General features: G+C 34.1%; 3 protein-coding genes across 3 annotated transcripts in view; 2 read left to right on the top strand and 1 right to left on the bottom strand.

Moving 5' to 3' along the window:
- The window catches only part of LOC117108722, a 54,502-nt gene extending 48,964 nt beyond the window's left edge, over positions 1–5,538 (bottom strand). The window contains exons 1-2 of the mRNA XM_033250846.1: positions 5,355–5,538; positions 4,301–4,425 (exon numbers count right to left, since the gene is read on the bottom strand). The gene's annotated coding sequence lies outside the window, so the exon portion shown is untranslated. The remainder of the gene's footprint in view (positions 1–4,300; positions 4,426–5,354) is intronic.
- A 5,255-nt stretch (positions 5,539–10,793) lies between these two features.
- On the top strand, positions 10,794–16,189 carry LOC117108743 (transmembrane protein 145-like). Its single transcript, XM_033250873.1, has 12 exons — positions 10,794–10,886; positions 11,357–11,434; positions 11,788–11,868; positions 12,654–12,761; positions 12,950–13,115; positions 13,404–13,475; positions 13,585–13,734; positions 13,880–13,958; positions 14,321–14,490; positions 15,048–15,204; positions 15,751–15,871; positions 16,172–16,189. The coding sequence occupies exons 1-12, from the start codon at positions 10,794–10,796 to the stop codon at positions 16,187–16,189; spliced, it is 1,293 nt and encodes a 430-aa protein (XP_033106764.1).
- A 7,792-nt stretch (positions 16,190–23,981) lies between these two features.
- Positions 23,982–24,923, top strand: LOC117108742 (G-protein coupled receptor GRL101-like). The gene has a single exon (XM_033250872.1). The coding sequence runs from the start codon at positions 23,982–23,984 to the stop codon at positions 24,921–24,923; it is 942 nt and encodes a 313-aa protein (XP_033106763.1).
- The last annotated feature ends 159 nt before the right edge of the window (positions 24,924–25,082 follow it).

Below are 25,082 nucleotides of genomic sequence, written 5' to 3'. Positions count from 1 at the left end.
TGACTCAACTGAAAGATCACCTTCAAATGTAAAATAACTCCTGTTGAGAAGTTTTAAATATATTGAAAGTTATCGCAGAAACTATCACCGCAAGAGAACGAGCTGACGATGTTCCATTGAAAATATCAAAAACACCCTACGTGCTAATGAACTTTACACAGATGTGTTGATGCAGTGTTGTAACACGGGGGAGATTCTTGTGTTAGATTACCGTACCGGGTACTTCCGTCATTTCTAGCTCGCTGAGTCAGAGCCCGTACAAGGCTACTAAGAATTCAAACCTGCATGAATATATTTGGCAAATGACGTCAAGTTGCGATGGAGCAGCAACCAGCTTCAGGAAACCAATTTTCGGTGACTCATAACCTGTAGAATAGACTACCAATTTGTTCTATATATACACATGATAATTGTGTTAATATAATGCATGAAAAATAGAAAACTATTTATTTTCATTAAGGATAATTATATATAATTAATTATATTCATAAATTATGTACATACTGTATGTATTATACATAAATCAATATTTCATAATTCAGTATTCAGTATACAAGTCAAAATCAGGGTAACATTCTAGCATTTATAACTTCTTTGTTATATATTGTAGAACTACAGGCTCAACAGCTGGTAGTTCAGGGAAGATAACCTAGACGATAATGTATGAATGACGTATGTATGTTTGTTGTGTTATGTTGCCGGTAGCACACTCGAGCAGCACAAGTGGCGCCCTTTGACCATACACCAACCCATGGGAAAAGCGGACGAGATATTAAACTCGCACTTGCATAGTCAATATCGTTCTATCACAGTGCCATCGACGAGTATACTCGCCCCCTAATATTTTCCCACCAATTTATTAGACATGTCATTTTTATGATATATGACTAGAGAAAATATCGAAAAAAGTATGTTTGTACATCTGAACTTGCTGTGGCACATGAGAAAGAACCTTATAAAAAGGTCTGACTGTCAATGTGTTAAAGTAAACAGTAAAAACTATCCCACGCTGGACTCTATCCCGGGCACTTTTGAGTCAATGGCTGTACTACACCATTGGATTGAACACAGTGTTTTGTCATTGAACACTAATTAGCGCTGGAGGGCGTTCCACCCAAGACACTCATTTATACTTGTAATTTTGAAACCGTGTTATAGCAAATAGCATTGTATTGTGGGGTGTGTGGTCAAAACAACAATTTGTTTTTATCCCCAAATGCTGAAGAGTGCAAGTCTTAACTGTACTTTCCGTCCAGCCCATTGTTTTGTAAAAACTACAGTAGGCCTATCCCTACAGTATACAGCGGTCTCCCACTAGAAAAGTGGAAATTAATAAACTCATCTACCGTAATTTGCTTTTTGTCCACAGTAGAGCTGCAATTTACAAACGAAAATTATAATCCTGACAAAATTTCGAGATTACTGTCTTAGGTTTTACGTGAACATCTTAATCATTGATGATATTCTGCATAATATAAGGCTTCAATAAACTATGCAGAAAAGTTTATCCATGATAAACTGTACTGTACTCTTCTTGGTCACCTCGACTTACCACTTGATGTTGATTTGGGATGGAATTGTACAATTATGTAAGTTTGCAATGCAACATGGTATAAAACTATTCCCCCCAGACACCATTCTGGTATTTCTATTAGTGGTTTTCAGCGCTAATGTTATATCCTGGTCTTCCATTGGCCTTGGACTTTCATTAATGAATTGCCTTTGTTTAGGTTAATGTTAAAAGCAGTGAACACCATAATCATTGCAAAATTTGATATCCAAATAAAATAATTATCTTTTAATTAATTGTTTTATATTTGCTATTAATCTCATTACCTATTCCCAAAATGCTTCTTTGAGAGTTGGCTTTAATTGTACACCATGACATAAATATAAAAATTACAGACTACAACCACAGTAATATTTATCTAAAATTTACAAAATGGATGTTTTATTACCAGTACTAAAAAATATAACATAAATTTCTATTAACATAAATTGTTAATATTTAGTATTTTTTACAATCGAACTTACCTTCCTAAGTCAAATCCAAAATGCCACTGAAAAATTGTTAGACTTAGATAAAATTTGACTTACATATTGTTAATTAATGAAAAACACAACAGTTTGGCATGTGAAATACAGTAAGTTCGACTTAGAAATTATTTGAGTTAGGCAAGGTTGTCTTAGCAAAGTTTAACTGTATCATAAAATTAACCATAATACAAATGAGCAGGAAGGCATCTAGACAGCTCGACAGGCGAGTTTGTTCCCACAGTATGCTGGCTAAAACATGAATTAACCATCAGCACATGGAAAATTGGTGAGTTTTGTTTAGCAATTTTGTAGGCCTATGATTAAAGCTGGTGCGAAGATTTGCTTAAAACATAAAAATTAACCAAAATATTCAAGATTCTAACAAATTTTTATATGAAAAATGGAAAGTTATCAACAAATTTCATCTGGTCTTGTTGATGTAATAATTATATTGTAGACTTAAATCAGACCATAATAAATAAATATATCATTACAAACAAGGCTTGGGTTTCAAGCCAAAACCATCAAAATAAAAGAAAGTATTTCTTGCTATTGTTTCAAGGTCTAATTTAATAAAGTTTATATCTATATTGGAAAATGAAGTTATTTCTCTTTTCTACAGCTTGTCAGGACATCTCATTGTTATATTGAAGAATTACTAATGATATAATTTAATTTTCTTTAATGAATAACATCCATATAGTCATAATACTGTAATTTCTTAGTATAGACAAAGTGTTATGGTTAAATTCATTTTAATTTTTATAATATTTTAACAGTTTGATTGCAACATTATAATATCAGCAACAAGAAACAATCACATATAGTCTGTATATAATAGGCCTACTGTAATTTCTTAGTATAAGTATACATTCATTTTAATTTTTATAATTTTTTAACAGTTTAATTGCAACATTATAATATCGGTCACAAGACTAAAACAAAAATTCAGATTTTTCTTATACCATTTTTAAATAAAGTTGAAATATTTAATGTAGTTGTTCTTTTTTGAATATAATGTGTACTCAAACGAAATGCAACTTTAATGATTTTTGTTTTGTTTTTCCATGGTTTGGAAAAACAAAACAAAAATCATTAAAGTTGCATTTTTGTTTTTGTTTTGTTTTTCCATGGTTTGGAAATAATAATTAAATTAATGACCTTGTGCTACCCTGGTTGGAACACCAAATATCTTGCTCTGTTAAGACAACATATATAAATAGTGACCTCTCCAGTTGTTCATGCTATTTTTAACAAGGAAGAGACCCTAATAATAAGATGCTGTCACTCGACCCCTTGCATACGATAAATGCCAAAGCGCATTCAGACACGCAAGTTGCAAATACCATCCTAAAGATTTTTGTAATATCAAAAATCTGCATCCCAACATAGGGATAAGTGAATATATTAACTTACATTATTATATATTTCTTGTTTTACTTATTTTAACATATTTTAAATTGTACTTTTCGATGTGTGTATTCAAACAAAAAATTTCCATTTTTATATACATTTGTATTTTTTATGGACAAGTCAATGAAATGAGCCTCTAATCTTCTTGATTGTCTGCTGGATATTTAAAATTAAAATAATAAATTACTTATCACTACCAGATAGTATACCGACATAAAAAGAGCACTGAAAAAATTAAAATAAGGGACTAAATAACTAAAACACATAGAAAATAGGGAATAAAAATTATGAGTGATTAAGCCAGAGGAGAAAAGCAGATTGCATTTAGGGAATTGTTCTGGGGGAAGAGTCAGCGACTGAAAAAGCATGGGTATTGACGCATCTGACCTAAAATAGGAAAGGATGACACAGAGGATAATTAAATTTTTAAAATTATTCTACCAGTATACAAAATTAACATTAAAACTAATGGTAATATAGATGGGCTTGCTCTCTGGAATAGCAAAAAATTTAACACAATACACTGAAAGAGTAATATCTTTGATAATTTGAAAAATTATTATTATACATACTGTATAATCACTCATATTTAAAAATATATTTTGTTTTTAGATAATCCTAAACCACAAAAGTGAATCATGAAAAAATAAGTGTAAAAGTTTACAAGCTATAGGCCTATCTTTTTATGAAAGAAGCCCTTAGATATTAGATTAAGAATATCTTTCAAAACAGAAGCACATATTACCTTCTAGCTATCAGTGTCCGAGCTCAGACTATCAGGAAACACTAATTTCCCATTCTATAGCTCAAGCAAGTCATTCAGACTAAAATAGTTCTGTTAAGTTTTTACCTTCTCTACGATGCAATCTTCCAGATCTGTTAAAAACACTTGTGATGTCAAATTACTGTTGATAAGGACACCATTCCAAACAAAAAAATTCTTCTCTCAAGGATTATCTTTCTGATACGAAATGCCTGTAAATTAATAATAAATATCGGTATTATGTAAATAACATTGAGTGGGTGTAGATAGGCCTGTGTTGATATGGTTTCATTAGTAAATATATCAAACTAAGATGATTTCGTTAGCAGGCTTCCTGTTTCACTGTCACTTTTAAAATGTCATTCTTGTCAGTCACCATGGTAACTACACTGTCCGAGCATATAAATAGATTTGACTTGTAAGCCATGGCAAAATGTATACACTATTTTGTTATGTTTCTAGAAATGTATGAAGGGATTAGGATTAATAATCATCCTATTAATTTTAAGTTGATTTGTGACATTTTACCATGGAAAAAGGTGTGTTACAAATTTCTGCATTATTATTAGGCTTGGGCCTTTAGCACACTTTATTTCTTTATAATTCTGTGTTTTTCTTCTATTTTTTTGTATAATATACTCTATAAGTCTCCCTCCAATTAAAAATGACTTTTGTGACAGGGATTTTAGTCACGTCTTTAACAGCTTTTGTCTCTAATTAGGGGGTACGCCTCCTTTGCCTTCCTTCCTTGGTCACCATAATCAGGCATAATGAAAAATTCAGCCCATCAAACAGTGACCTCGGCTATGCCTAGCCTAGGCCTATATTATGCCTAGGCTCTACACTTGAATTGAATGAAGCGTGTGTGTGACATCATTATTTGACTAACTAAGGGTAGACCCTGCCCTACCTAAGCCACACTCTTGTCTATGGCCTAGCAGTACTACTAACTAGGCCTAGCTACCTAGACCCCTAGGCGAGGCCTCTAGGAGGGCTAGGTCCTGGGCCTATACTCTAGACGTGCGTAGAAGGCCCGTGCGACCCAACAACATTTTGATTGGTTGAAAGTTCTAGGCCTGAACTGAACAAGTAACATGGGGTAGCCTAGGCTTAGGGCTTAGAAAAGCCAAGAAAAAGGTACCATGTTATTGCTTGGATGGATCATTGATTCCGTTAATCGACCGGTCTTCAATTATTAATAAATCGTATCCATCCTATGTAAAGCATAATTTACCAGTTTAACTGATACAAACACTTTTATCTTGGCTGTACGTATGTGTTCGCTAGTGAGTGTGACGATGTTGTCAGCATTATTAATATACAAATAGAGCACTCGCATAGCAAAAATGAGGCGGAAATTGGTCCAGACGTACACGGCGCCCTTCTCTTTTTATAATGCAAGTTTTCTATACTTGGTCCAGACGTATAGGGCGCCCTTCAGTTGCTAGGTATGTCCCGACGCACATGGCGCCCTTCTTTTTCCACTAATGGATGAAAACTTTATCACTGCGACTCTGCGCTTCTGTGTCTGTCATTTTATTGTTTTGATTTATTTATGCCTACTTACATGTATCTTATGGATAATGGAAATGATTTCAACCTCCGCAAAAGGAGGTTTATGTATTCACAGTTATGTAACGATGGCAGAAGTTTTTTTAGATCCAGCCCATTGTTTGTATTCCCACCATACTTGATTTGTGAATTGACCAAGAAAATGAAAAGTTATAGCAATTTAAAGTTTACGAATTTTATAAAATTTCATGTCTCATGAACGACAATACACCACAATATCGGTAAAATTAATGTTGAAATGAGGAATATAATTCAATTTATTTATAAATGATCTTCCGTTGCAATTGAATTATTCAAACTCACTTTTATTTGCTGATGACGTTAAGCTTTTTAAAATAATTTCGTCTGTTCAGGAAGCAGTTCAACTTCAGGAGGACGCAAGTCACCTCGCTGATTGGGCCAGAACCTGGGGGCTCACCCTTAACATTCAGAAATGTAAATTTATGTCCATTACTCTTAAGAAAAAAACCAATTCTGTTCCGTTATAAATTAAATATGCAAGAACTTGCAAAGATTAGCTGTTACATATAATAATTTAAGTTGTTCTGATGAAATTGATATTTTTTATGATAGTTTATCCTCGTTTAAGCTTAAAATTAGTAAGGTTGTTTGATGTTAGTTATTATTTGTCTCTTTCTATGTGTATATGTTTTTCTCCAACCTGTTAGTGGAGGTTCTTATCTCTGTTGGTTGAGAATTAAATAATTAAAAAAAAAAAAAATTTCAGTCTAACGTTAGTGCAAAATATCATTAGGCCTTTGTAATCACCGCACGACGCGCGATTATCATGGCAGCTAACACGTGCGTGGGTAAAGAAAAGGCGTATTTAAAAAAAAAATTGCGTTTGTGAGCAATACATTTTAATTTTATATAAGTAAGTAGTAAGTATATGAATAATTTTAATGCACTAGTTAGTTCATAACTTCATTCTAATTTGTTTTGGGTCTTTTTTCTGCATTTTTATAAGCGGTTAGACATGGCCTATGCTAGCTGTGTGATGTTCATTGTAATACTACAAAACAAATTCACATCAATTTAAAATCAAATTTGTGAACATACTCGCATTGTATCTTAAATAGCAGATGATTTTATTGGTACATTTCGGTGGAACAGTTTTTTTCCCGTAGAGATATAATAAGAATACTAGAGCGCTAACTGCAATGTATTCGATGTTCGAAATACGCAGAGCTGTGTGTGTGTGTGTGTGTGTGTGTGTGTGTGTGTGTGTGTGTGTGTGTACCATCCAAGATGGCTGCCATAGATTTAGCCAATCAAATTTCGCCTAAGCGCCATCATTTACAATTGCGCCCTCAATTTACACAGAAAGTTCAGCTAGGCGTACAGCTAGGCCTACCAAGGATAACGGTACGGTAAACAAAGAAAAGGCGTATTAAAATAAAAAATTTGCGTTTTAATTTTATATAAGTAAGTAGTAAGTATATGAATAATTTTAATGCACTATTTAGTTGATAACTTCATTCTAATTTGTTTTGGGTCTTTTTTCTGCATTTTTATAAGCGGTTAGACATGGCCTATGCTAGCTTATGTGATGTTCATTGTAATACTACAAAACAAATTCACATCAATTTAAAATCAAATTTGTGAACATACTCGCCTTGTATCTTAAATAGCAGATGATTTTATTGGTACATTAGTTTGTTCTTAAGTGTGTAAGTATGATTGATTTGCATGCCAAGTGAATTAGTACCCTTATTTTGCTTGTTTTACCGTACCGTAATTCTTGGCTAGGCATAGCTGTACGCCAAGCCGATACGCAGTGCGGGCCGCAGTGGATAAGGAAAGTTTTGTTTTTCTGAGCATGTGCAGATTGTGCTTATCTGGCTCATTAGCATAACAATACCGAACATAAGGCTAATTCAAGTTAGACGGCTTAAACCAGCCAGTTTCCTATCCTGGTAAAACAGTTATAAGTCCTTGGTACAGCTAGTTACCCGTAGGCCTATGTTTGAAACTCGAGCGTTGCGGTGTATGGGTGTAATGTACACGATTTTAATTATCATTATCTTTGAAAAAGATGCTGCACTTGGCCTCGTCTTGGCTACGATAGTTTAATAATTTGTTATTACCATTACTTATTATCATTAATAAAATAATAGTCAGTCAGAGGGCTTATTTATGGTAATAATATTTATACTAAACCTGAAGGCGGCGCTTTACTACGACGACCATCTTGGATGGTACACATACATAACTCTGCATTGCTTCGGCTCTCTAGTTGTTTAATAGCTCTATGGGAGAACCAAGGCAATTAAACAGAAGGACGCTCATCTCGGGACATCAAAGGTTATAAAACGTCACAAAAACCATAGCAACCAGACCATAAACCGTCAGTGTACGTGACGATTTACCCACGCGCGTGTTAGCTGCCATGATAATCGCGCGTCGTGTGGTGATTACAAAGGCCTAATGATATTTTGCACTAACATTAGACTGAAATTATATTCCTCATTTCAACATTAATTTTACCGATATTGTGGTGAATTGTCGTTCATGAGACTCACTTCGCAGAAAAAATTAATAAATGTTCTGTATCTACTCAAATGTTCGTTTTGTGAACCTTAGTCCAACATTGTCAAAATGACAGTTTAATGTTACATAAGAACATGAAATTTTATAAAATTTGTAAACTTTAAATTGCTATAACTTTTCATTTTCTTGGTCAATTTTCACAAATCAAATTGCAGTTTATAGAAGGATTTAACAAGCTCGCGGTCAAAAGAAATCAGATGTAACAGACATTGCGAAGTACAGCAACCAAAATTAATAAAATTGCAACTAACACCACTGAAAACGTATGGCATGCATAGACTAATATAATTGACGGCTGTACTCGCAAATAGTATCGGATTGTCGATGCCACAGTAAGATCAAAGGACTGTACGTACGCGCTATGTTCGAGAGCGGAGATGTGCGTCCTGTTGGAGAACTCTATCTTGTGTTCTAGTATCTTTGATCATTAGTCAGCTCTGAAAATCGCCCTCTATCACTGATTAGCAATTGCAATGTCAATACCAAGCTCTGTCGTCGAGAGCCTTCTACATGATACATGCACTCTGTTAACCTTCTTTATTCGTTTCTACTATTTACCGTCTATACAATATAGGCCTAAATTTTTACTAGATTGTAACTCTAAACTCAGTCTTGAATAAAATGTACACTTCAAAACAATGTTATGTCTTATTTTATCATCTTACTATATGTAGGTTATTTACACTAAGTAAGTAAGTAACTTTATTGCTTCTCATAACAGAGGCACAACCGTAAACAATAGCAAAATCAGTATAAACTTAAAGAGTAAGTAGACCTAAGTATTGCATATTTATTCAATTCAGTCATGCAATGAAATAGTATTATATATTTCGTTTCATTCTTTCCATGCAGTTGTTAAAAATAATTTACATTGTTCTTCGAAAACTTTACTCGCAATAATATAATTAACGGGGTTTATAAAATTTGTTGTTAAAATTTGATATTCGTAATGGATTTCTAATTCATCAAAGAAAAGAATGGTATTTAAGTTCGGGGGACCTTATACAGTATACTATATAATAAATACATATACATATGAATGACACTCTAAACTGATGGGTACTTTTGTGAATATCATTATTCATCCAGGTAGTTTGGTTATAATCAGGGAACAGTGAAATTACATACCGTAATATAATAAAACTTAATAAAAATGTTTAATGGTTTTAAAGTGGAAGTGGATAGCGCCACCTACATCATTTGTTTGTTACCAAAACTACCAGAAAGTATTGAGCGCACGCTGTAACTTTGCGTTTGCGCTGGCGTACCTTCACCCTTTTCTGATTTGCTAGATATATCAAAGAGTATAAATAGAACAAGAGAGCCAACAACGCTCATTGAGAGCGTAAAAAAACGACACGCTCTACGCAGCTAGTGTAGAACGCCAACTAACGCTTGTATATGTTTTATTACCATAGAGCTATTATTGTTATTATATCTCTATGTTTATTACCCAGTACTCCACCGCGCACGGTAGGTTTGTCTGTTTATCTGTTCTCCACAAGATACTGTACTTTTGTCAAATAGAAGCGTCGGTCAAGGTTCAAAAGTTTCCAATTTAGCAAGAGGGCGCCATTCATGCGCTATTATACCAACGAGAAAAAGTAATCAGCTTTGAAAGAGGGCGTCCTATCTGTTGCCATGGATCTGAGATGGTTCCTGTTCTGCTGTTCACAGGATTGATACCCTAATGGTAAAATCGAGCGGTCAAGGGTCAAAAGTTTCCAATTTAGCAAGAGGGCGCCATTCATGCCTTATTACAGAATTTGCACGCGTAAATCGCGGAGAACGCTATCTTGTGTTTATAAGATCTTTGTTTTCTGCTTACTGAGTTTATAGCGGGCGTACTTCTACCGCGCTGCGCAGCGCTGCACTGGGTAATAAAAAGAATATACAACCGTAAGTGGGCGTCCTACACAGGCGTGACGTTTTTACGAACGGGACTTTGCTCTCTTGTTCTATTTATACTCTTTGGATATATACAAACGCGTTCATAACAACTAAGTTTACATCTTCAAGTAATGTTACATCCATACCTCCTACGAATAGGTCTAAGCCATAGAACCGAAATGAATAGTATATATAGTTGAAATAGTACTTGAACTAATGTCGATTTATTTCAGTGAAAATTAGGCATCAAGTTTTCATAATGTTGTTTTTAAAAGTTCAAGACTTGGACGCTTGACGTTTAAAACTGCTGCAAGTTCCGACATCCGCCATGAGCACACGCGTATGATGCGCAGTTGTCAACGCGTGCAGTACACGTCATAATTTTTTTATTGTTCTTACCTAGCAACTATGGAACATAAACATTCGATTTGACAGCGAAAAGGTATAAATACCTCAATGTTTAGAGGTTTCCCCAGAAATTTTGCTTTACTACTGACTGAGCACTTCGTATCACTGATTATATTTTACTCAATCGAACGTTTTCGTAAATACTACCAGTAACAAAGACATGACAATTTATGCAATACTGGTGATAGTGTTTACTCTGATCTTACCGACGACGACTGCTAAACATGTGGACGGCGTTATTAACTCTGCCCATGTAACTAATACCAAAATATTGTTTTGTATTAGATGAGATAGGCTTACAACTACAATCTATATATTTTACTCAATTCTCTGTTACTATTCAACCTTAAAACCATCGATAGAAAAATCACATATTATTGGTATTGTAGTACTGCTCTTCCTAAACTTTGACATATTTAATAGTAAAGTAATATCCTTGTGTAATGATGAAGATTAGTCGAAATAGAAAAAGGCATAAGCCTAATACTAATTAAGATTATGGCAGGTTATATATGTACAAGAAACAATATATATGATCAATAATGTCTGAACTAATACAAAGATTTGTTTTAAACTAACATGAACAATTACATAAATATAAATTTACGTAAATATAAAAATAGATATAAGCCTAGCACAGACAGAGATATAACACTAAAAGCAATTTACATCAAGAGTTGATAATTATAATTTTAATAATGGTGTGACTTTCAATGATTGTAGGATTTTGTGTTTTTGACTCGCTTTGTCTTCCAACCCGATGAATATGGCAAGATGGATTACACTTTCACTTACCCAACGGTAAGAAGATGCGGTATTTACTTTTTATGTTAAAGAAATATTAAATTTTGTATCTTTCTCAATGTTCAAAGTAAGTTCTTTCCAAAACCCTATCTACTACTATGGCAGATGCAGGTGATGCCCCAGACGGTGCGATCGCACCCACTTAAATTATATTAAGAAAAATAATTGCTGTATTGCTTATGAAAATATTACCGGTAAGATTTTTAACGTACGAGATTGAAATTTTCGGGTACTTTGAGATCCATATATTCTCAAACTTTTCGCACCTTAGTGCCATGGTGGCGCTGATTTGGTGTGGACTATAGAACTCACCCGCCCCAGAACTGAATGTGTTTTATATTATTTTGTAGACCGAATGCTGCTATCAAATGCTCATCTTCAATGACGAGCCGGATCAGTGGCCATACTTAAGAGAACATGAGGATCAACTGGTAAGTACTGTTAGTACCTATAAAGCCCAGCTGTCCAGACTATATTTTATTTCAGACAAAAAACATATGAATGCCTAAATTATGGTCATGATGATATCTTATCATGATCATAGGCACATCATGACTAAATATTGGCATACAACAGGGTTTTTTTCCAATCAAACTTTATTAACATACCAGGCTTCAGTTTCTTGAAATTCAATTTGTAATAAAGTGTCCCTGCGGATTTTCTGGTTGATGGTGCATTGATGCCCCTCCCACTTTTCGTAGAATAGGCTCTAGTTTTACTTAATATGAGTTTGAGTACAAATGCATTTTACCATTCAGCTTGTATTTCCTTTCCAAGTATTTAAATTTGGGATGCACTGCCAACCAATAGAAGTCACTGATCTTTGTCTTTGTGGTTGTCCTAAGCTTTCTCCGTCTTATTTAATTTTGTCTTGCACTGAAAGGAGTGATATCATTATACACTGTAGTGATTTTCAGCGATCACTGGTGTAGTTAGTTAATTTTAGTATGTATTGTGCATTTTATGTCATCTATAAAATAAATGAATTAATTGAACTGAATTAAAACCTGGCATGTTTCGACGCAATTGTCATTGGGAGATGATAAACATGCTTATGCGCTAGGCTATTGGCTAATCACTATAACAGAAGTCCTTGTCAGAAATAGCCTTGATTTTGGCAATTACTGTTGCCTTTACATTCTGCAATAAGTCGTGAATTTTACTAAATTAATTCCATTAATTTAAATTATAATTCTCATCACTGATATTTTTCCAGGATTGCTTTGATAAGAAAGAATTAATTCCTAGTCACCACAATGGCAAAGTGACCCTTAGTACGTCACAGAACTGTGAGATCCGAATCAACAATAACAGCGGAGAAGAGGTAAGATAGTAAGCAGAAGTAGACTACATTGTAATAAGCAATTCTGGGCTTCAGTCGTCTTTAAACTTAAATAAATTAACATAACATATCTTAATAAATTAACATAACATATTTTGCGTTGTAATAACGTTATAATAAAATTTTAGTTTTGTACTCAAAACGTTCCCTAAACTATTTGTATATTTCAGGAATTTTATTGTCACGGTAAACGTCACTTTGACGTCAAAAAAGAACGTTGGTGGTACATTGCAATCGCACATTGTGGTGGAGACGGAATTAACAACTTTAAGTACAACATTGATTTGATTAATGGCGAAACAGCTTTTGACAACCACTTCTCAGCTGACGAACGATGTAAGTCTCTACAGGTTTTTTGTTGTTGTTTTTTTTGTTTTTTTTTTGTGATTTACAATTCTAAATGAGACTGAATAATAATAATAATTATATATAATTTCATTTACCCCAAAATGTAAATTAAAATTTTTAATAACTCATTTTGAATTCTATATATTTTAACATATTTTAAACTAACAGAGTTACTTAACTTATTTTAGATAATTATATTATTATTATTATTATTATTATTATTATTATTATTATTATTATTATTATTATTATTATTATATCATTTACTGCCAACAGACATCCTCCAAACCGACATAACGTTTCTTGGTCTTTACCTGGTAATTTGCGGATGCCTTCTGAAATGCAGAAGTAAGTTAAAATATTATAATTGTTTTTAAAAAAAAACGGAAACCGAATAATTTTTTTTACCGTGACGGTTCTTTACATGTTTGAGCCCCATAATTATTTTGTTTTACAGAGCTGATGTTTCAGCGTCGAATGTTAAACGCCATCTATCGACTGTTCTGCTATTCGTGTTGCCTGCAGACCATTAGCCTTTTCTTCCAGACAATTGCTTTAGGAAAATACGCCAGCAATGGTGTTGGATTTGAACGTCTACGAAAACTTGGTAAGTTGGTTGTTGAGCATAGAATAGGCCTTAGCATCAACACGATTAGAAATGTATATAGAATTGATTTTTGCTACAATAAATGTAACAAGATTAGAACTTATTAAGGTACCGGTAACTAAAATCGTTCGTTATTCCTTTCTAGGCGAAATGATTTCATCCTCATCAACACTTCTCTTTGTTCTGTTACTTATCCTGGTTGCTAAAGGATACACTGTAACTCGGTGAGTAAGATAAGATAAAAATCATATGTAAGCATAGGCGGAATGGGACCCAAATACTTACCGGTCCAGTAAGTAAACTAAGGCACTGGGGGTCACAGGGAGCGCTCTTGTTTCGACACTATGAGTTATTAGTTTTGAATACAATTTCTGAGAGCTTCAGTCGCATATATAAATATGGATGCGGTTTAATATTTTTTAGTGATAATTATCTTAATTAGAATTTTTCCTTTCTAAACAAAGCGTCATATCCAAGAGGAGCATCAGTACCCGACTAACTGAAAGATAAACCAATAAGTTAGTTAGTGAAAACATTAGTTACAAATAAAACGGACATAACTTGTATATTTTCTTGTCATTTGCAGTGCTCGCTTGAGACCAATCACGAGTCTTAAGATTGCAGTCTTCACTTGCTTTTACTTCTTTGCTTACTTTGGACTTTACGCCATGCAGCAACTGTTCTATGACCCACGAGATGTTGTTAACAAGTACGACTCGTTTGCCGGATTTGGAATTGTCATAATGCATTTTATTGGTAATTATTTAGTTTCAATATATTCAATATTCAGACTTATATTTATTTATTCATTCATTCATTCATTCATTCATTCTTTCGTTCATTCATCCGTTTGTCCATTCATTCATTCATTCATTCATTCATCCTCCCCTTTTCCTTTCCGATCCTTCTTTCCATCTTTCCTTCCTTCCTTTTCTCCTTTCTTTTTCTTTCTTTCTTTCAATATTCCGTCCCCTCCTTCATCTATTAATTAATTCTTTCATTCGCACATTTATTTATTTATTTATTCAATTGATTCAACAGTTTCAAAGATATCGGGTACATATCTAAAGCAATTAATAAATCAAGCATGCGCGTCAGTGGATCTACAGTACATAAAATTAAACAACTAAACTGTCAAATAGACACCAATATTTCGGCGAAAACTTAATATCTGCATTACCAACTCATCAACCAATTGAACATTAAAAAGCATAAGTATTACATTAAAAAAGGGAACTATAAAGCTCATAAATTGAGAGAAAATACTGTAATGATTTAAGTGTTTAACTAGTGACGGAACGTTTATATTTCAGGACTGGTTTGGATGTACTACGCTTGTTTCTTCACCATCAAACATAATCGTAGTAAAGCTGTGTTCTACATACCATTCATTGCCATATTTACAACATGGTTCCTCGCTGGTCCCATCACCATCTGGATGTCTAATGAATTCATTGCAAAATGGAAGCGGTAATAATTTAACAATGTTTTATTGAACTAAACTGACTTGCTGACATTTTATCAGAGTATTGGGAAGTCAAGACTAATACTTACTGTACCCTGAAACTTTTAATAATAACCCTAGGTTACTTGATTGTATTTTAGGATGGGTTACTGTTAGAGTACCGGATATTAGAGTAGTGGATACTAAGCTTAATGTAGGCACTTGAAAATAGTAAACCCAGCTTTTCGCGTCCGCAATTTATAGAAATAAAGAACTCAGAAAAATAATGATCATTGAAATATCAAAAGTTATATTGAAATATCCTTATTTTGAATTAAAATTAGAACAGTGCTCTTCATTAAGGAAAATTACCAATAAGTAAGTTAAACAAAAGGAGCATCAACGGCGCAATATGTGATAATGTCTATTTTAAAGAATAAATCTTGCTTTAAAGCGACAAAAATGTTGATTTGAATGTCATTTTGTCTTTAGTTTGGTGATAGTGGGGTTACTAATAGAGTAATGGGTTTATTATTAGAAGGTACCAAACAGTCGGTTTTGTTTTTCTTCAGAGCCAAAATTGTCAGCGGACTCGAAATGACTGCCATCTTTTATGGACACGTGGTATTTCTTCTATTGACCCGACCTGCTGCCAACAACCAATACTTCCCATTTCATCTGAAAACTAACACGGTAGGAAATCAAAATTGTTATTTTAAACCAAAATATAATCATTTAGTATCAATGGTACTATAACAGAATGAACAATGATAACGTCAACAAAACAGGTATACTGGACATACTGGTACAACGTATCCCACTTTATTAAATATAGGCATTTTTCCATTTTTCCTCTCTACAATGAATCATATCTCGTGGGAGTCCTATGGTATATGCAGTGTTTTTTTTTTTTTTTTGGTTTTTTTTTTGTATAATTAATTCCGAAATAAAAAGAAATATTGATTAGTTGGTTTACTGATATACGTTATATAGGCTGAGACAATCTACTGAGAGAAATTAATTTGTTAATAATGTTGTCGTATTGTACTGTTTGCCATTAAAGTGGTTATTTTTTTTCTAAAAAATGCAAGTTAAACTGACGACTTTGTCTCTATCTCCAGGTAATGGAATCCGAATGCCAAGAAACAGTAAACTATGAATCACCTGTCGTACCGATCAACTTCAACAGACATACATCAAATGAGGTCGATATGCTAAGTGTTATGATATTAAAAGTATAATGACAGCAAACATAAATAAACCTCAGACATTTTTGTGAAACTTTGAATTGCCCTTTAAAATAATTTCATAAGTAACTTTCAATAAGACACTAATCGAAAAAAAAACCCCAACTAATTACTCATATTCACTGATACTCATTCAATGTACCGATAGGTGTATTCTATTTTACCAACTATCTTGATGAATTTTTAAAACAACGTTTTTTTTATTGCAGGATGTTACAGTAAAGAGTCCGCCTCCATCCGGGGATGTCAAACGTAGCCTGTCGGCCAAAGATGCCGCGCTTTTACCAAAAGGCCGCTTTATCGTAGTCAAAGCCTATGTTGAATAAGTCACTAATGGGGGTTTCTGCATTCATTTGCTAATTCAAATTTAACGTCTATTTATATTACTCTCAGTTCAGTTGATTTTACCAACTATTTCAAAATTCTATAATAAAATATTGCATTTATAATTATATTTGTATTTGTAATATGAGTCATGATTTATATACTTTCTTTTCTTTTAAATGTAGACATACACATCAATACGGGTTGACCGAAGCTCGTACGTTGAAAGCTTCTAACATCCCCACCATTCACAAACATCACTACACCACTCATTCATCATTGACGGCAAATCGTGTACCTCAGAACGGATATCGGCGCTTTATAATGAGCAAGTTGATTACGGCTAACATGCAACCATTAAAGCAGTTTTATACTAAATAATACAATAACATAAGGCAACCAGGAGGCATCAAGTGTTGTAAGCATGTGAGGGCTTTTAACACTCTATTATTAACATTATTTCGCGTTATTGAACAGCAAGATGTATTGTATGTGATGAGCTCTTGAAGAATGCCTTAATTGCATTGTAGTTTTTGGTTTAGATTATTATATTCAGAACATATTCCCTCGATAGTCTAATAGCATTCCCAGTGGCGTAACAGTTATGAGCTCACACTAGCTAATGCAAGGGATCCAACACTAGAGGAATATTCATCAACATGTTCCATTTTGCCCCAAATCGGACGAGTAGGGTCTTTTAAGGAGCAGAATATATAAAGAAAACATAATAACACATCCTTGGACGTAAAAAAAAAATACCGAAGCGGGGGTTCTCTACCCTGACACAGCCCTTTAGTGTACGTAAGGAAATCTTAGTCTTGGGCCTAGGAGGCTACTTTACGACACACCGAACTTTCCATATTTTTATGTACTGTTAAGTTGGCCCGTAATACATAATTAGGATTTTCTTAGTATATAATCTGTAAATCAGAGAAAATGTTACCAAGAGGTTGCCATTATGCAGTTTATCTTTAACTATCGGGAAGAGATAATGTTTGCATTGCAGATTCAGTGTGTTTGTAAAGTAATACTACGTAGCTTATATTTTCGTAGGGACAAAAACCAATTAGTACGAAAACCCATTAGAAACAGCTTGGACAAGTAGTAAATTCTTACCGAGCCATGGGGCTCATATAGGCTGAAGCTTATTCCCAGTTTCAAGTAAAGTGAACTGGATGAGAGTGTGGTGCTTTCCCAGGTGGGACACTAGTACACCGCATGTTACCTTCCAGTAATTTTCTGGTACCCATTCATACAGCTGGGCAGACTGAAGCAATGTAGATAAAGTGTCTTACGGTCACACGCGAAATACACAGCGAAGGATTGAAACCCCAGCCTCCAGCTCAGAAAACCAAACCATTTCCACTACGCCAAGCCGCTTCCAAATTTAATGAGACTGATCAGAATCAGTTTGTTTAAAAAAAAAAAAAAAAAGCTTTTAACAGTATTTGAGCACTTTTTCTATAATATCATATCAATTTGTGTACATAATGTTTACAATCACTTGCTATGCAGAGTAGGTTACATGGTTTAATTTCCCCTTACATTTTCCTACCCAATTCTCCTTAACATAGAAATATTATGTTTATTGCTTCCATGACCCACTTTTAAATTGCAGTATCCTTGAACATAATTGCTTCTAACGAATTACGTACCGGTATATAATATGAAAGAAAGTGCCTGGGGATTAGATTAACGCCTATACAGCAATAGGTCTCTGTGGTCTAACGGTCTGATACTCCCCTTGAGTAATGAAAGATAGGCTACACATTTTTTGTACAGCTGAAAAATAATTTTTTCGAAGAAGAGCTATGCTTCATGCGATAATAACGTCATAAGCATTGTTTTCTTCAACGATAATACTCTATTATGAACCAATTACTCATTGCGTTCTCAAAACGTCAATATGCAAATTAAGGAAGTATCATGAAAAGTTTTCACACTGTCAAATACAAGCGTTTAGAACGTGATGATTTGGAGACGGGGAAAAATTATAAAACAGAAAATAATTTTAAGGAAATATTTTATCGGAAACTGGAACAGTTTGAACCTGCATGATATTAACCAAAACACACGTTAGCATATTATGTAAACATGTGCATACCCTACTCCAAATAATAATAATAATAATAATAATAATAATAATAATAATAATAATAATAATACTTGAAATAATAACAATGATTAAAATAATATTTAAATAATAATAATAACATTATTTTGCAAAAAAAAATATACAAACAAAATATTAAAATACATTAAAGGTAAAACGCTTTACACAGCACAACAAAATAACAATTATACAAACTTTGCTACCATCTCTGGTCCATTTGAGACTGGGTGTGTGGACCGGACCGAAATGTAAAATGTGTAGAGTGATAGATTATATCATGGGCTCATGCACACTTTATAGGCAACATGCATCATCTGAAGATAACAATTTCTGATTTATATTACAGAAGGCTTATCCAGGTATCTCGTTGAATGATTTATAATCAGAACAACAGATACAGATGTATTTTCTCGATACTATAAAACATTGCAAACAAGGCTGATGAAGATTCATTTATTTTTATTTTATTTTTTTACTTAAAACATATTTATGCAGGATATAACATTTACGAATGGTCCTGCAATAATACTGACAATAAACAACAAACAAGTAGGCAACCAGAAAAATACAATGTAAAATACAAATAGTAAACGCTTTTGGAAAACTATCCCCCGCTGCTGGACACGAACCCGCTATTTCTGAGGCAAGGTTTCCGGGGCCACGAAATACAAGTTTAGGCTTAACTACATCACTTAACATGGTAAAAAACTATCACCCCGGATACCATCCCGATAATTCTGAGTCAAGGTTTCTGGGCCGGGATTACAATTATAAAATTAACTACAAAACTTCTTCACAATGGTAAAAACTATCCCCCACCGGACCCAATCCCGGTAATTTCCATTCATAATGGGAGATAGGCCTATCTCTGACCCAATTGAAGATGAAATTTTCATGTTCTTCCAGATTACGATAACATACCAGAGTGTAAAAACTAGTCTTGGAAACAGCAGCTTTGACATTTTAGTGGTTTAATAAATATCTATAATACCTGCCATGTTAATTCTTACCTACTAACAAGTATCATGAATTTGATAATAATTTAGCAATATACTTTAATATTAGATTCCAGTATTTCATCGGATGAAGTCTTTGAGGCTTATAAAGTTCAATAATTTGAAATATGCTGCAGACGGAATTTGTATAAATAAATACTTAAGCTAGGCGATCCCAATAATAACAAGTTCCATGCTATTAAAAAAGAAATTTCATTTAGGAATATTCCAAGCTAAATTGCGTACCCGTATTTTAACGCCTATTGACAAAAAGAGGGATTAAAAATAATCCAGGCAATTAGGTTGACATTGCAGTTACCAGTAACTTATGTCAACTCTTTTTTTTATTTGTTGCACTAAATTTGCTTAAAAAATAACATACATTTATTTAATTTGCATAACAATGATGTTATAAACAAGACATATTTTCTATAAATAAAAAAAACGCCTCAACGTCTGTAGCTTATTCAATTTGTGTATACAGCTACTTCCAAATTTATCTTATGTGTAAATTTTGTTATCTTATTTAAGTTAGCTGTTTAATAAATAAATCTGTCACTGTATTTTCCTAAAGATCAATAAATATAGCCCTATGCCTATTTATTGTTAAGGATAGGCCTAATTCTTTACTGAATATGCATAATACTGTATATGAATCAAAGATATTTTAAAAATAAAATTGACGTTAAGATAATAAAAATGATAAAACGAATATTATGGAATTATCAAAGGGTGGGTCATCTAATATTCGTCTGGGATTGTCTGGGTTGTAATCCTATATGGTAGATTAATTAAGCTGTCACCTAGACTCAAGGCTCGACCACCGTTGTTGTTATCCTTCACAGGCTTCATCACGCCAAATCAATCTTTTTCTCATGCTGTGTTGCATTATTTCACTCTTCCCATAAATATCGATCTCATATCCTAATCTTTTACGTTGTTTTCCCTTGTTCGTTTTGCCATCCATGGGGTCTGTTACTGTTTGTATTTGTTTGTACTCCTGCTGATATACAAGTTCAACAACCAGATTAAAAACCACTGAGCCATTTTTACCATGATTGTTATTAATATTAATAATAATAATATTAATTTTAATATTATTTTATTTATTTGTATTCATTCCCCTCCTCCACTAGCTTGGCTAGGTCTTTCTACTACTGCTGCCAGTGTGTGGCTATTTTGTATGGGTCGATGAAACATGGGTACCGTACGATATCTCGATAATAGTTAGCCTAATCCTAACCCTCTTCAGCGTAAGGCACCGTATTTTTGGACATAAAATGTGGAGTACCCTGGCTCTACTACTTGGCTAATAGTAGGCCCAGGTTGTATCATCAGTTTCTGTGGTTATTTTTTATGGGATTGTCAATATGCATAGGTCTACGTACGTAGGTACCACGATAGAGCCTAATATAGTTTTTTTGCGGTAATTTAATTACAATTCCCCCTGATGAACTGGTTGTAAAGATAGCCAAAATAGAGGCTTTCGACCCGCTCAAGTTCTCATTATTTTCCATCGATAACATATTTTCCCGTTTCTATTTCATACCCTCTTCGCAGCCGCTGTTTTGTTCCTAAGACGATTTTTTGTTAATCATACCCTTTTCGCAGCCGCTATTTGGTTCCTGAGACGTCTTCGCAGCCGCTATTTGGTTCCTGAGATTCTTTTTGGTAACTGCGCATGCTCGACATGGCTCGATAACGTCACTTACTCAATGCACATGCTCACTGGCTGTCTAGCATTCCAAGCGCATGCTCACTGTGTTTTTATAGATAATTCACGGACGTTATTTGGTAACTGCGCATGCGCATTGCTTAGTTCGGAATTCCCATTTATTCGTAGTAAAAGCTACCGCTACCTACAGTTTCTTAATGACTATTTCCTCTTGATCGTTACAGCCTAAAGGTGCGGAAAATGAGAGATTATAGTCTTGTCTATTATACGGATAACCTTGTTATCCTGTCTAAATTTGAAATTGGTTTGCAAAAAACATCTCGATACGTTGGTTATAATCGATAAAATTAACATTCAACATCAATAAAAGTAACGTTATTTCAAGTATGTAGACTGATTAATGGATCGGTTTAAAATACAAGGACCCTGTGATTTAATTTGTTAAAGAGTATCCCTGGGAATTTTTTTCTCAAACAGGTTTGGTAGCGCTGTTAATGAAGAACAAACTTGCTGCAAAAAAAAAAAAAAAAAAAAAAAAAAAAAAAAAAACTTGCATCCAAAGCTTACTATTTGAAAAAATGATTTACCAGTTTGGTTTCCTATTTTGTCATACGCTATATGAAGAATGGTCACGGTGTGACTGTGTCCTTATAGAAATTAAAACATAGCAATCTTCAAATTTGGTTCAGAACAATAAACAATAATTAAATGGTGACTTCTGTAGTTATCCTATTTTGTTCAAAATGCTTAGTTTTCTCCGCCACTTCCTCCGTCAATATCGCTCCCGGAATGTATAGCGCCTTTCTTTCCAGCTACGAAGCGCTAGCACAGGGGTGGCGCCAGAATTTCTTCTCCCCTTAGGGTCTCTTTGTGTCTGAGTGGGCCGGTAAACCGGTAACAGCTACTCTCGTCTGTCCAGAACAGGGGCTGTATGGACCAGTGCACCGGAGTAATCCCCCTACTCATCTCAAAATATGTACTGGGTTCTTCATAGTGCACGTGTGTCAATGTGTCACACCTCAGTTAGGACACTTAGCCCACATGATGCCCCTAAAGTTTCATTGTGGGCAAATGAAATATATTAGCTCTAGACTAAATTTTGTGCCTAGGTATTGATAGTTTCACTGAGTTTCCAGGAAATCTGCTGATAGATTCTATAAAAATTGGCAGCATAGTATAGTGAAAATCACGGGCCCCGTGACCATTTTCTGGGACCAAGGTTTCACTGCTGATTTAGCATCACTAGGGTATAAATAAGAAATTGAGCGAGGGAGAACCTCCATAAAAAAGGGCGGAACATATTTTTTTGGCGGCCATTTTCAAAATGGCCGCCAAAATTATGATATTGGCTCATAACTTCACTTATACCCAATGAAAAAGGGCAAATTTGGTGTCTAATTATATGTTATTATGGTCACTAAAGCCAATGAGACAGTTTTCGAAAACGTAAAATGGCAGCCATATTGAAACTCAATATAACCGCCTTAAAAATGGTAATAAAATTATTTTTCAGTATAATTCCACATTTCCTCTATGGAAAATGGTAAATTTGGATCTAATCATATGATTTTGGGCTCTCTGAATACAATAAAATTAGTTTCAAAAAGCTAGGATGGTAGTCATTATGAAATTCAAGATGGTCGCCATAAATATCCTGAAAAATCGAATATTTTAGTTTGTAAGTACACTCCTCTGATCAAAAATGCTAAATTTGGTGTTTAAGCATATGTTATTGGACTCTTTGAGTCCAATATACATGGTTTCATATATCTAGGATGGCAGCTATTTTGGAATTCAAATGGCCACCATAAAAAACCATCGAAAATTGAATATTTTGGCATGTAACTACCTAGAACCACCACCGTTACTCCCCCACCCCCAAGTCGGTCTACTCTCTACATTTCCGACCCTCCCAATAAAAATCCTGCGTACGGGGCTGTATATTAACTAATTGAAATTAGTCTATAAAGTACTAGTAGTTTTTTTTTTTATTCATTAGTATACATTTATAAATTATAGGTATAAGTTAGGTGATTACTTTGTTTTTCGGCAGGCGTAATACATTTGAGGTAAAATTCTTGTTTCAGGACCACTGAGAACGTTGTACCATGTTTCCAATAATTGGTACAGTATTATTTAAATTCGCATAAACTCGAATTATACAAAAGCGTTGTGCAAAAAAAATGCCCATTTATGGTATGTGTTACCAGTTGTCGACGATGAGACGGAACAACTACATTGCTGTTCCTGGTGCGGAAAGCCTTGGTATACTTTAGATTTGTATTTTGTCTATGCACAGTTAAAAGTTAAAAGTATTCTACCTGCATTTCTAGTCGTGTTCTTGCTTAGTGAACATTGATTTTATCAAGCTAATTAACTACATTCATCTTCAATGCACCGGTTGGGATACTTAAGCCTGTACTTCTCTTCAATAGTATTAATGTCAGGCATGGCTGAGGTTGAACTTGAGACAGACGAAGAAACGGCAAACTTTTCAATAGAATTAGACACCGACGGTTGCAATACTTCGTTGATTGATCGCTTTTTGATTCAACTAACATTCAATAATAAATACAACTACACTGCTATTTTAGCCTACATTAGCTGTATATTATCAATTGCATTGAACGTTAGCATATTCGTTATTGTTGTATCGGATAAGACATTGAGGAAGAAGGGAAATAACGTTTTTACCGGTTCGTTGGCGCTCTCTGATAGTTTCTTTTCGGTTGCTGTCATTGTATTGGTTTCAATTTGCAGAGCAGAAAGAGAAATGATGTTCCTTTACACGTTCACTGTCTGTTTAACTTTCGCTGGCATCTCTATTCAGACGATTGGGGTTGTTGCTATAGAGAGACTTCTGGTAGTCGTTATTTTTCCTTTTAAGCGTAACATTAACACGCCGAAGAAAATGCTGTTCGTTTGTTTCTGCATCTGGGGATTCTCCATCTCGTTCGCATGCGCTTTGCTTATCACACATAAAGAAGACGAATTTGGGTTTATAATGTCCATCTGGGACGTGGTCATCTTTGTTAATGTGTATGTGTCATATGCTGTGATATACTTGGTTGTGAAAAATCATGATAAGAAAGTAAGCAAGTTCAGAACGCAAGAATTCAACACCTCGAAGAAGCTGCTCAAGACGTTTTCAATCATCATATTCACATGCACTGTTTGTTGGATGCCTATCATCACGCTTACCGTCTTAGACTACTTTGACAAACTTGACTGTAACAAAACTATTTACCCTCATATATTTAATATTAGCTTCATTCTGGCTTTAGCTTATTCCATTGCTAACCCTATAGTGTATGGTTTGAGAATCAATGAACTACGAAATGCTATCGACGAACGTTTCATCAGTTTGCGGAATTTCACTATTGCCCAATAGATATTATACATTCGGTTAAAAATTACGAATACTTAATATATAATTGCTTGTATAGTCTTGTAACAACTTAATGCAATGTGTAATGCAGAATATACTATAACCGATTGACTCAAAATTGTGTATGTGTGCTTATGTGTATACACACACACACGTATATAT

This window comes from Anneissia japonica, unplaced genomic scaffold (assembly GCF_011630105.1).
Source record: "Anneissia japonica isolate Jap-2015-1 unplaced genomic scaffold, ASM1163010v1 scaffold128_len593404_cov183, whole genome shotgun sequence".
In the NCBI taxonomy this organism is placed as follows: Eukaryota; Metazoa; Echinodermata; class Crinoidea; order Comatulida; family Comatulidae; genus Anneissia; species Anneissia japonica.
This window is presented reverse-complemented; position numbering and strand designations above follow the sequence as displayed.